Genomic DNA, 13713 nt, shown 5'->3' with positions numbered 1-13713 from the left:
GTTACTCTTGAGTCAGTTACCAATGTGTTCTATATCTATATTTGGAGTCACTTAAGTATAAAGAGTTGTATCAATCCATTGCATTTGTACGTGAAAAGCTTAAAAGATAAGACAAACCACTCAAGTAAGAATAAGGGGGGGGGGGAGGGGGGGGTAGAAGGGTGGATTTTAGTCTTGTTTGTGATGATTATCGTTTTTTCAGGGATGTTTTTTGGGGGATGATTATTCTTCAGGAGGTCTGCAATTTGTCCCTGCATGATTGCAGCACATAATTATTGCACATATTTTTAGCCGGCGTCAGGTAAAATGGCATGCGGGGCCATTATTATACGCCGTCGGCTCAATGGGACCCTCTTTCTGCTCATAGCGTGTTCCTTATTGTTGTCTTAAAATGAATATTTGCGATATTTTGGGGCATTTTGGACTTAGATCATATTCCCTGAACTTTTCCTAACAATTTTAAGTACTGCCATCTTTAATTTGGTGTGATCATCAAGGTCGCCTGAGAGAAAAGAAATAAACGTGCATCGGTGTTTCAGTGGTGATTCAGGAAAAGTTCAAAGTGCAATAAAGAACTGCCTGTACTATTTTTCATTTCATTCATATTTAATTGAATCTGGGCAAAATGGAGTTAACCAGTTCTAGTTCACAGTGGATGATGGGTTAGCGCATCTGCCTGACAGTGTATCTATTTGTGTGGTGTTCCAGGGCAGCGAAATTTCGGCGATACCGGGGAAGTATAGCCAGGCTGAGTCCACCAAGTTCCTGGCCCTGACCGTGGCGTCTATCTTGTGCATCGTGGGGGTGCTGCTGGCGTCCAGCGTGGTCTATTGCCTCCGGCACCGGTCGCACCACAAACTCAAGGAGAAACTCACCAACTTGGGAGCAGACCCAGCGCAAGATGCCACAGCCACATACCAGGTATAGGCCAAAAGAGGAGGTGCGCCACAGTTTTTGGGGGTGCATGGGAGCAGCTGGTATTTGGGAGCCTTCTTTTGTTTGTTTTTTATTTTTTTCATTCCTTCATTCATCCTCCATTCTCTCCTTTCTTTTTTTGAAACGAAATGGTTGTGTTCTGAGGATTTTTGTATGGTGCCAAATACATTATAATGATTTTGGATGCAGCTCATACTGCTTGCACTTTTAGCCATGATTGACATATTGTCATCTTCAGTTTCATAGTTTTGATAAAGGTCAGAATTATATTGTCGGAAAGAAAAGAGACCATCTGGAGTTAGAAAAGACTACAAGCATCTGTCAATTCTATAACTATTTCATGAAAAGGGAAAAATACAATTCATCCATCCATCCAGCCATTTTCTTTGTTGCTTATCCTCACGAGGGTCGCGGGGAGTTCTGGAGTCTATGCCAGCTGGCAACGGGCAGGAGGCGGGTTACACCCTGAACTGGTTGCCAGCCAATCGCGGGGCACATCGAGACAAACAGCTGCACTCACAATCACACCTAAGGGCAATTTAGAGTGTCCGATTAATGTTGCATGTTTTTGGGTTGTGGGAGGAAACCGGAGTGCCCGTAGGAAACCCATGCAGGCACGAGGAGAACATGCAAACTCCACACAGCCGGGGCCGGGATTAAACCACGGTCCTCAGAACTGTGAGGCCATCACTTTACTAGCTGATCCACCGTGCCGCAAATACAATTCACCCAAGCGAAAGTATTCCACATCAGGCTTTTATTCATTTCTGCAGCTCACTTTCTGGGATGTTGGCCCAGTGTTCTACAAATAAATTCAATTTGGAAAAGTGCTGAGTGCATCAATGGACTGTCCCAATATGTCAAATTTGAAACTAAACCTTTATTTAGACCAGTGATTTCCAACCTTTACGGACAAATTGCAAAATCTCATGGCACAGCAACAAACAAAAATGTCACCAAAAGTGGATACATTATTTCCTGAAAAAGGAAGAGAAAAGCATTTTATCCATCACTGTGCCCTTCTGGCATTAACACACGAATAAAGAGATATTATTTCTTGGTAAAAATACATTTTTGCCATTACGTAATATTTGATCATTTCCACCGGCACACAGGCTGAGAATTAAGGATTTAGACCTCTTTTCTTTTAGTTTCTGCACTTTACCTACACAGTGACAAAATTGAGTTAGCCCGCTGTAGTTCTCCGTAGCTCCACCATAAATGATTACGAGGTGAACCTAAACCCTGAGCATGAAGGAAGTGCGCAAGACTTGACGTGAAAAGGTTAGGTGTTTGGATTCAGACCACATATCGCACAAATTCTTCACTTGGGCCTGAGTGTTCAGGTGGCATGGATTAGTAGTTGAGCATTTTGGAGGTGCGCTTGAACTGCAGCCATACCAGAGGGGTGCGGGAACAGCCAGTGTACAGGAAGCGCACTTGAAAAGACCACCGAAAATCTTCATGCGACAACTTACTCGTTGGCTTTATTGGATGTTGACAGATGTCTGCGTCTTGTGGGCTCTGGCGCTTTTGTCACCTGCTGCATGTGTCTGCTCCTCTCACACACACTGAACCAGTTTCTCACGAGTGTGTATGTGTGTCCAATTCCATTCACGCCAATCATAAGAGGTCACCTGACACGTCAATCACGCCTTGCAACGCCAGCATGCATCCATGTGGGATTGGCCCACACCAATAAGATATTTGCGATTGCTGGTTTGATGCGACAATGCGCTCATTTATTATAATGACATTTTTTTACATTTACTTTCATTTTGGTCATTTTGAAGTTGGGTTTCAAACCAAGGTGAGGATTTCTAGTCTGAGCATTGTTTTGTTTGTGAGCCCCTTCCTACCTTCTTTCTTTTCCTTTACTTCCTTCCCACTTTGCTTGCGTCATTCTTTTCTTCCCTCCTCCTTTCCTTTTATACATCCTTGTTAACTACCTTCTTTTCATTGTATCCTTTTCTTCTGTCTTTCCTCCATCCAAGTTTCCTACATTCTTCCTTCCTCCTTTCTTTCCTACCCTCTTCCATTCTTTCCTTTCATACAACCTTGTAACCTTCCTTTTCTTTCATCCGTCCTTCCTTCCTAAATTTCTCCATTTCCTTCCACCCTTACTCTGTATTCCATCCATCCTTTGTTTCATACCTACCTTTTAGTCTTTTATTCATTTTACCTTCCTCCCTCATTCTTTGTTTTCTTCCTTCCTTTCATGCTAGCATCTTTCTTTCCTTTCAGAGAACCTTCCTTCCTTGCATCGTTCCTGCCTTATTTTATTCCTTCCTGTCATCCCAACATTATCACGATCCTCCCTTATTCTCTTCAATCCTTCTGTTATTCCTCCCTATCGTTCCATTTTTTCTTCTTTCCTTTCATGCCACCTCTCTTGCCTTCCTTCCTTTTAAGCTCTCTTTTTTACTTTCCCACCACCCTTCCTCTGTCCCACTTTCCATCCTTCTATGCATTGTTCTTCTTTCAGACCTTGCTTGTTTCCTTTTTTTCCATTCATCATTTTTCCTCCCTTCCTTTCTTGCAATCATCCCCCCCCCTTCTCTCCCACCCTTGCCACCACCTTCCTTTCTTTCCTCTCTTCCTTCTTCATTAGTGTTTACCTACTTCTTACACAGTACACTTGATGCCGTACATGTTACTGTCTCCACGTGAATAAGTTCCATGTCATGACACGTCCTCTCTCGTTCAGAGGTGCTGGCTGGCTGGCCCTAATTAGGGTGGCACACGGCGATTGTTCCCTTTTTAGGTTGCCGGGGGGATTGCCTGGCACTGTGATCACACAGGAGGGTGGCCGAGTGGCATTTCCTTATTGGTGAAAGGAGGTCATCGGGGCGCACACGCGTGTTACTGTCAATGCTCGCAAGTTTTCATGGCAACACAGCATGTTCATATTATTTGTTTTAAGTTCAGATTTGGCCATATCTTAAAAAATCTATGAATATAAAAGTGAATTTTATTCAGATCTGATCCAGATAGCACAATTGTCAGCGATGTAAAGTAAACAGTTCAAATCCTTGGTTTTTTTTTCGAAACAAAATGAGCACATTCTAGGCTGAATAAGTAGCTGTCACGTCGAAGCAAGTTTTATACGTATCAGATCCAGATTGCGCATTGGTTAGAATCAGAGTCGTCTTTATTTGCCAAGTATGTCAAAACAACACAAGGAAAGTCTCTCTGGTCATTGGAGCTACTCCAGTACAATGGCAGAACGACACTGAGACAAAAATACTTTGGAGGCACAAAAACACTACAGATAGTCCTTCCTGCAAGACATAATGCAAATGCACCACATAAAATGTGAAATCTGATTTTTCATTGTTTCATAACATTGTTAAATAAATATAGTAATATATAAAATACAACTGTATAAAATATAAAATTAAACGTTTTTATTGTTAAGTGCACAAGTGAATGTACATCCATTTTGTAAACAATCAAATCTAAACGTACGAGCAGCCCCATCGGGGCAGACCTCAGACTTAAAGGGGGCATGTAAAATTCATGGGGAGGGGGGTACAATTATAATAACCCTACGGGCACTACATATTTTTGCTAATCCTATAACCTACTTTATTCGCGAAGCCCTAACGTACTGTAGTAATGATCATGTTAAACCCACAGCAAATATGACAGAGCTCCAATAGCAATCCTCATTATTTTATGGTGTCAATATCCACAAAATACTCGAGTATATACCAAGAGATATAGCATCAGAAACATCTCTCAACTGCAAAACCATCACAGGGGTGCAGTCTAAGGTCTCAACATGTATTAAGAATCCCATTTGTGTTCTAGACAGGACACACTTTGCTGCAACATGATTGGATCCTGCATTGCAGGAACGGCAAGCTACGAAAAGCAGTGGGGCTTGTTGTAACACGATCCAGCAGCTCAAGTCACATTGTAGCGGCCGTGTCCCGCCTAAAACACGATTGGGACTGCTAATAACGCCATGCAAACACGCGCACATACACAAGTGCACAAAAACAACAGCTTGGACTGAGTGCACTTTCGCTGCTATCCATGTCCACGTTGTCTTTGGGGGAACCTTGGTTGTCTTTGTTGAACTTACACATTTGATAGACCAGCTCATAGGTGTTAGCATGACATCCGTGTTTCTGGGTGGAATCCAAAATGTTACCACATTGCGATGCCTAAACACACACATGGACACCCACTCATGGGCATGCACCTATGTGAATATCTTGTCATGTTTTTGTTTGCACCTGTTCTCGTCAACCCATGTGCCAACCATTCGGCTCTCACCAGCAGCTCGTGTCATGCCTGGGTGTCCTCGTTATCTCGTCATTTTGCTTGTATTTAGTTCCTTGGTGGTCTGCGACTCTTGGTGCATTGTCACATGTTGTCTTTCACCATAGAATGTGGTTCATGCCATGTCAGGTTTCTCATCCATCAGCCATCCATTTTCTGAGCCGTTTATCCTCACGAGGGTCGCGGGATTTCTAGAGTCACTCCCAACTGTCATTGGGCAGGAGGCGGGGTACACCCTGGACTGGTTGCCAGCCAATTGCAGGGCATGTGGACACAGACAAGAGTCGCACTCATAATCACAACTGGGGGCAATTTAGAGTCCCCAATTAGTGTTTTTGGGATGTGGGAGGAAACCGGAGTGCCCGGAGAAAACCCACGTAGGCACGGGGAGAACGTGCAAACTCTACAGAGGCGGGGCCGGGATTTGAACCCCGGCCCTCAGAACTGTGAGGCCAATGCTCTACAGCTACGCCACCATGCTGCTTAAATACCTTCCCTTTGAATAAAATGATACAAAATGTAGTTTTTGCGAAACAAATGCAGTTTATCAGCCTCTAATAGTTGGTAGTTACTTCTTACTCTCTTCTTACTTGCCTACTTACTCTCACTTCTACTCACTAAACACTCTTCAGATTCAAGTAGATTATATAATTTTAATCCAAACTCAAAAGATGATCTGGACTACAAATAACACATTTTGAATGGAGCCTGAATGAAGGTTTTACATTACTGTCAATTCATGCGGCAAATTCTGAACCATTTTCCGAACCGGTCAGGCAGTCCAACCGTTCAGTGAGGCTTCAGATGGCATCACTTCTGGCTCCTCCCCGAAAAGAAGCAAGCCTCGCTAACTGCTTTGCGTAAACGCCCCTGCCATTACTCGATACGCTTCGAAGGCTTGGCACATCTCATAACATCATTATTAATTAGTTTCATCCAAGATCCTTGTTTTTGTTTTTCGTTTGTGAAATTAAAATTCCTTTATTATTATTCTTATTATTTGTAGATTCCTGTATTACTGGTGCCTTGTCTCCCAGCTTTCCTACAATTGGGTCCTCCACCTTCTTGCCTGCAGCACCACAACAAAACACTAACATGACAGTATCCAATCTTGGAGATGACAGTGTTTAAGTTTTTTCATAATTACATATAGCCATAATTAATAATGAAAAAAATACTTGCAGATTCACTTTGAAAATTGTGTAGAACACATGTAGAATACATATGTCACACGTACATAGGCCTATCCATCTTGCAGTGGCTTGACTTTTGACTTACTTCCTTCCTTCCTTCTTTTCTTCCCTCTGTTAAAGTTTCCATGATTTTGTTTGCGCTTCCCTTTTGCACTTTACTACGCACTAATTCTTCCGGGCACTCCAGTTTCCTCCCACATCCCAAAAACATTAACTGGACACTCTAAATTGCCCCTAGGTTTGATTGTGAGTGCGACTGTTGTCTCTCTCCATGTGCCTTGCAATTTGCTGGCAAACAGTTCAGGGTGTTCCCTGCCTTCTCCCCGATGACACCTGGAATATGCTCCAGCACATCCACAACGCTTATGAGGCTAAGCGGCTCAGAAAATGTTCGTTTATCTTCAACTAAAACATTTCAATTTGAGAATTTTCTATAGCAAGTCCTTAAAGGACTACTGTCATGAAATGGATGATTTTTAGTATGTTATTAATGAAAAAATGTCAGCTAATATATGCCCATACGTTTTTTTCACCACAAAACATGATTTTGACGAATACAGCTTTTTGTAACTCCCGCCATGAAAATCCTCTCGAGGGATTTGTTTTTGAGAAGAAGCAGGAAGTGACGTAAAGGACAGAGGCGCCCCCAAGTGGACTCGTTTGTTTCCATTAGTTTTACCTCCGGGAAGGTAGCTCGTTGTTCCTTCGTGTTGGCCAAAATGCCAGCTCATTGCATTGCTGGACATTGCTTTAACACTCGGGAGGATGGATTTACCCTTCATAAGTTTGAAAGAGACCCTGTTCGTTTTGAAAAAAATGATTGCACTGGTGCAGCGAACGAGAGCTTCGTGGGTTCCAAATAACAGGTAGGCAGTAATGCGTCCCGGCTCAACGTGTGAAGTTAAATTAACAAATCAGTATTCAACTGTGATGAAAGGTTTTCCTTTAGCAACCAGTTAGGGAGGGACGGTGGAGTTTGCCCAAAGATAGCTCGGATAGGGTCCAGCACTCTCATGACCCTCATGAGGATAAGCGGCTCAGAAATGGATAATGGATAATAAAATAATGATTTGTTCTTCGTATCAATTCATCATAGCATTTAGGCCTGGCCTACGGAAAGTTTTTTTCAGGGGTTTGGGGTGGGGCTAGAACTTATGCTGTGTTGGTCATCTTATAAAAGTATAGTGAATAATGCTAAAAATAGCATATTTCGATTTGGCATGCATGATGTATTTGTTTAAAAAAAAATAAAAAGCCTTCATTTTTTTCTAAAATCATTCAGCCTTGCTCCTGATTGATGACTAGGTAGTTTTAATTGGCCCCACACCATTGACGCTACTCAGTTTATAATTCCCAGTGACAAGGACTAGCTAAGTATGGCTAAAGGTTTAGCTACACAAAGGTGTGATGTTATGGCTAGCTACACACAAATGTGGCTAGGAACTTTTTATACTCTTTAACCATATTGGCTAAGAGATTTTCACACAGTCCCAACCCCAAAATGCCTTTATTGACTATGAAGAGCCTTTCTTTTGATGTTTTTTTTAGCATGTGTGGAAAGCTGGAGGGTTTCCCCACTAACTTTCTTTGGGATATTAACTCAAAAATTTGTAAAAAGCCATCTGTGTTGAACACACAGTCACTACATGTAAGTGTACAAGAATGGCTACGGCTGTTTGTTGACATGAATGCTGATGCTAAGCTCCCGGGTTTGGCAGGAGCTGTGCCGTCAGCGCATGGCTGTCAAGCCGCCGGCAGAGCGTCCGGAGCCGAGCTCGTCCAGGATCAACAGTGTGTCTTCGCAGTTCAGCGACGGCGGTGGCGGCGCGTCTGCCATCAGCCCGTCGGCCCGAAGCAGCCTCTCGTCCTGGAGCGAGGAACCTGCTCAGCCCAACATGGACATCTCCACAGGGCACATGATCCTGGTAAGGACCTGCGATTCATGGAAAAAGTCTACATACCCCTCTTTACAAGCCCTCTTTTTGTGATACAAAAATCAGAACAAGATAAATCATTGATGTAATTTATCAATAATACAACGCATCTGATTTTGTTTCTTTTGGAGACGGTAAGTCAAAGTAAATAACTAATACTGTGAAAAAAACATGTATTTGAACACCCAACTATATTGCAAGTTCTCCCACTTAGAAATCATGGAGGGGTCTGAAGTTTTCAACGTTGGTGCATGTCCACTGTGAGAAAGATAATCTAAAAAGAAAAGTCTAGAAAACACGATGTATGATTTTTTAAAGAATTATTTGTGTGATACAGCTGCAAATAAGTATTGGAACACCTGTCTATCAACTATAATTCTGGTCCTCAAAGACCTGTTAGTCCGCCTTTAAAAGTCCACCTCCACTTCATGTATTATCCTGAATCAGATGCACCTGTGTGAGGTCGTAAGTTGCATAAAGACACCTGTCCACTCCATACAATCTGTAAGACTCGAACTTGTAACATGGCCGAGACCAAAGAGCTGTCCAAAGAAACCAGAGACAACATTGTACAACTACAGATAGCTGGAAAGGGCTACGGAGAAATTGCCAAGCAACTTCGTGAAAAAAGGTCCACTGTTGGAGCAATCATTAAAATGGAGGAACCTAAACATTATAGTCAATCTTAATCAGAGTGGAGCCCCATGCAAGATATCACCTCGCGCGGTCTCAATGATCCTTAGAAAGGTGAGGAATCAGCCCAGGACTACACGACAGAACTTGGTCAATGACCTGAAAAGAGCTTGGACCACCGTTTCCAAGGTGACTGTTGGTAATACACGAAGACGTCATGATTTGAAATCATGCATGACACGGAAGGTTCTCCTGGTTAAACCAGTACATGTCAATGCCCATCCTAAGTTTTCCAATGACCGTTTGGATGATACAGAACAGTCATGGGAGAAGGTTTTGTGGTCAGATGAGACCAAAATGGAACTTTTTGGTCATAATTCCACTAACTGTGTTTGGAGGAAGATGAATGACAAGTTCTATCCCAAGAACATCATCCCTACTGACTGTGAAGCATGGGTGTGGTACCATTATGCTTTGGGGTGTTTTTCTGCACATGGGACAGGACGATTGCACTGTCTTAAGGAGAGGCTGACCGTGGCCATGTATTGTGAGATTTTGGGGAAGAACCTCTTTTCCTCAGTCAGAGCATTGAAGATGGGTCGTGCCTGGGTCTTTCAACATCACAGTGACCCGAAGCACACAGCCAGGAAAATCAAGGAGTGGCTCTGTAAGAAGCATATCAAGGTTCTGGCTTGGCCTAGCCAGTCTGCAGACCTAAACGCAATAGAAAATGTTTGGAGAGAGCTGAAACTCCACGTTTCTCAGCAACAGCCTAGAAACCTGTTTGATGTAGAGATCTGTGTGGAGGAGTGGGCCAAAATCCCTCCTGCAGTGTGTGAACAACTGGAGGAAACGTTTGACCTCTGTAATTGCAAACAAAGGCTACTGTACCAAATATTAACATTGGTTTTCTCATGTGTTCAAATACTTATTTGCAGCTGTATCACACAAATAAATCGTTAAAAAAAATAATACATTGTGATTTCTGGATTTTTCTTTTGAGATAATCTCTCTCACTGTGGACATGCACCTACGATGAAAATTTCAGACCCCCCCATGATTTCTAAGTGGGAGAACTTGCAATATAGCAGGATGTTCAAATACTCATTTTCTTCACTGTATGTACAAGTGTGCACACCCTCTTGTAACTGGAAAAATTGGTCCTTAGCGTTAACCACTATCTGGGATCATGTTTTATGACTTTCTAGTTGGCCCCAGAGAGTTGTTTTGAATAATATTATGTAAAATTATTTGAAATTATATGGAACGTTTAAGAAAAAAATCCATCCATCTATCCCGTAGCCCTTATCCTCATTGGGGTCGTGGGTGTGCTAGAGCCTGTCTCAACTTACTAGGTGAGACGTGGGCTATAGCTATAAGCAAGAGCTAGTCTCTAGCCTATCACAACTATTCACACTTACAGTACATTCACACCTATGGAAACTGTAGCCTCTTCAACTAACCTACCATGCGTGATTTTGAGATGTGAGAGGAAACTGCAGTAACTGGAGAAAACCTATACAGGAACAGGGAAACTCTACATGAGGGGCCAACTGTGCCCCCAAAATCCTCCAATATATAAAGAATCCTATTTAAACCAAATTTGCTACATTTGTGTGATCAGAAACCACGATAGCCAAACCAGATTTATTCTAGATCTGCCCAGATCACACATTTGTCAGGAGAGCAAACAGAACTTGATGTTCAACACAATGTATGGCACGCAAACCCTCCTAATATTAGTCTTGTCATGACCCATCGAGACGGAGGAGGACCCAAATGCAGGACTCCGGAGATGCAGAGGCAGTTTGGGAAAAATGTTTATTCGTTCCAAGGTTGGGGATCAGGCAGACAGTCAAGTGCAGCAGCGGTAGTCAGGACGTCGGCCGTCGAGAGCAGGTCTGTGGGCAGGCAGGGGTCGGTACACGGGAGATCGATCAGAGATAGCAGGAGTGTCCAAGGCGTCAGGCTTACGAGGTTGGTCGGAGAACAGGCGGAGGTCGGTACACAAGGGTTTACGATCAGAGATACGGGAGTGCAGGAACGGGGCATGAGTTGCGACGATCTGGCGAAGACCAGTCGTTCCCTGGGTCCTATAAATACTGGGGTTAATCAACGAGGATGAGGCGCAGGTGTGCGCCTCCTAATCAACGCCGGTGTGCTGGGACCCGCCCAGCCAGGGCTGGACCAGCAGGACCATGACGAGTCTTATATTTAGTGTTTCATTACGCCCACCATAAGTTGGTGCCCCCACCACCCCACCAGTTCCTCCGTCCGCCTTCCCCCAATTCAGGGCTCCCTATCCAGCTTTTGCAAAGTGACACCATAATGACATTGCATAGCTTCTCAGTTTTACCAGCCACGCTCCTCAATGCATATTTGTCCCTCCATCCCACCCATTTTCTTTGCCGCTTATCCTCACAAGGGTCGCAGGGCGTGCTGGAGCCTATCCCAGCTGTCATCAGGCAAAAGGCAGGGTACACCCTGAACCCTGTTGCCAGCCAATCGCAGGGGACATAGAGAGAAACTGTCGCACTCTCAATCACACCTAGGGGCAATTTAGAGTGTCCAAATAATATTGGATATTTTTCGGGATGTGGGACAAAACCGGAGTGCCCTGAGAAAACCCACGCAGACACAGGGATAACATGCAAACTCCACCGTCCCTCCCTAATCAAATTCCGATTGCCCACTTGACACGAATGCAAATACTTCATGTCAAATACAATTGAGTGTGCACAGACATAGATTGCGCTCAATGTCAAGGCAAGTTTGACATCTGATCCAGATTCGATATTTGACACCAGTGTAAACGGGGTATGTAAAATCTTAAATATGCCCAGACATTTTGACCTCTGTCACGTCCCAAGGCAAGTTTTTTTTTTTAATGAGATCCAGACTGCACACTTGACACCTTTGTAAACATAACCGAAAATGTGTGAGATCTGTTCGACGTTAAACCTATTTTAATCCAGATCTGATCCACGTTGCAGACTTGACAAATTGTCTCACTAGTCGGAAAATGCAGTGCACTAATACAACAAATATGGTGTACTAGTTGAACAAGGGAACTTGAGTCGAACTTCATCTCACTGTACTCGATGTTCAGGCTATATGTTGCTTGTCCTGCAAAACTGTAGTCTAGTTGACAACAGCATGCCCTAACTAGTGATTTACAATTTTACTGGTTAACATTCAACTCTTCAGTAGTATTTGGATTGTATTTTGCCTCTGGACAGATGAAATTAATACATGAACAATTCAGCATACTAGTAGTATTGCGGATAAATAGTGCAACCCCATACATGGACGTATTTTTTTTTCTACATATCATCAAGGGTTGCGCACGCTGGCCCAGAACCGTTTGCGTCAAAGTCGTCCTCCCACCTCGCCGACACTCGACAGTGGAGTAGACGTTACATAACCGTTGCGGACTACAAAAGGTTTCACATGGTAGGAAGATGAAAAAGTCATTTATTTTTACAGCCTTTAATTATGTTCACAAAGATCAGCAATATAGGAGAAGTGGCAGTAAAACAGACCAAAATCTAGATATCAGGCTAAGGCTGGGCTAAAGGTAATTTGCATGCTAGGTGTGGTTTAACTAAATATAAGCGTGTACAAATAAGTCTTAAATCAAGGTTGAAACATTTCTAAAGCAGTACATCCTCTCATGTCGGCTGATTTTGTGGGTTTCCAAAAGATCATACTAACACAGCTGCCCACGTAGCAACAGAGCTAGTAAAAAAAAACATCAAAGCAAAATTGGAGCGTTCCTCCTAGAGGGACACAAGAGTAACCGAAGTGCTGTTAAATCCACCCACCGGTCTTCCTGCTTTTGATCATGTGATCATTTTTAACATCAACAACCTCGAATGTTTCACTACTAGTGATGGAGAGATGAAAGTTCATGAGGCGTTGCTACACTTTAGCAAATTGGTTCGTGTAATGTTTCTTTTCTTGATCCATCATGTGCACCTGCTGGCCATATGTATTTCCGTCTGTCTTGGCTCTTGTCAATGACATGCATTACAAAACATCCATCCATCCAATTCCTGAGCTGCCCATTCTCACAAGGGTCACGGGAGTGCTGGAGCTTCTCCCAGCCAACCTCGGGCAGGAGGTGGGGTTACTCCCTGAACTGGTTGCCAGCCAATTGCGCATAGAAATAATTAATCATTTGTATTCGCAATCACACCTAAGGGCAATTTAGAGTCTGTAATTAATGAATACTTGAGGGATGTGGGAGGAAACCAGAGTGCCCGAGAAAACCCACGCAGGCATAGGGAGAACATGAAAACCCTACACAGGCGGGGCGGGGATTTGAACCCAAGCCCAATGTACTGTGAGGCCAATGCTGTAACAAGTTGCGCCACAGTGCCGCCAAAAAACACCTCACCTTTGAATAAAATAATGATAGCTGGAATATACAGTTCTTAGTAAACAAACCTAATTAATACTTCTGAATTAATGACAACTATTTATCCTAAGTAGTCTTGCCTGATATTTAAACTCATGCAACTTTTTAGTTGTGCTCTCGTCACTGTCCAAGCGAACTCCAAAATCAATAAAACACTTCAACTCCCAAAACTGTGGTAGCCGATACAAACTATAAAATATTCAAACTTGCAACACGCACATCTATATATATTGAAAAAAAGAAAAAGACGTCACCCCGCCCATAAATAAAGTGAGCCTCGATACGTGCTTTGTGAAAGCGCCCCTTA

At 43.1% G+C, this 13713-nt stretch overlaps 1 protein-coding gene across 2 annotated transcripts in view; it reads left to right on the top strand.

Moving 5' to 3' along the window:
• Window positions 1-13713, top strand: part of LOC133511222 (receptor-type tyrosine-protein phosphatase N2-like) — a 115186-nt gene that overhangs the window by 70328 nt on the left and 31145 nt on the right. For both annotated transcript variants that reach the window (XM_061839947.1, XM_061839946.1), the window contains exons 13-14: window positions 709-921; window positions 8138-8344. In XM_061839947.1, coding sequence (XP_061695931.1) covers window positions 709-921; window positions 8138-8344 — 420 coding nt within the window. The remainder of the gene's footprint in view (window positions 1-708; window positions 922-8137; window positions 8345-13713) is intronic.

The sequence above is a fragment of the Syngnathoides biaculeatus genome, chromosome 13 (assembly GCF_019802595.1).
Source record: "Syngnathoides biaculeatus isolate LvHL_M chromosome 13, ASM1980259v1, whole genome shotgun sequence".
NCBI lineage: Eukaryota > Metazoa > Chordata > Actinopteri > Syngnathiformes > Syngnathidae > Syngnathoides > Syngnathoides biaculeatus.
This window is presented reverse-complemented; position numbering and strand designations above follow the sequence as displayed.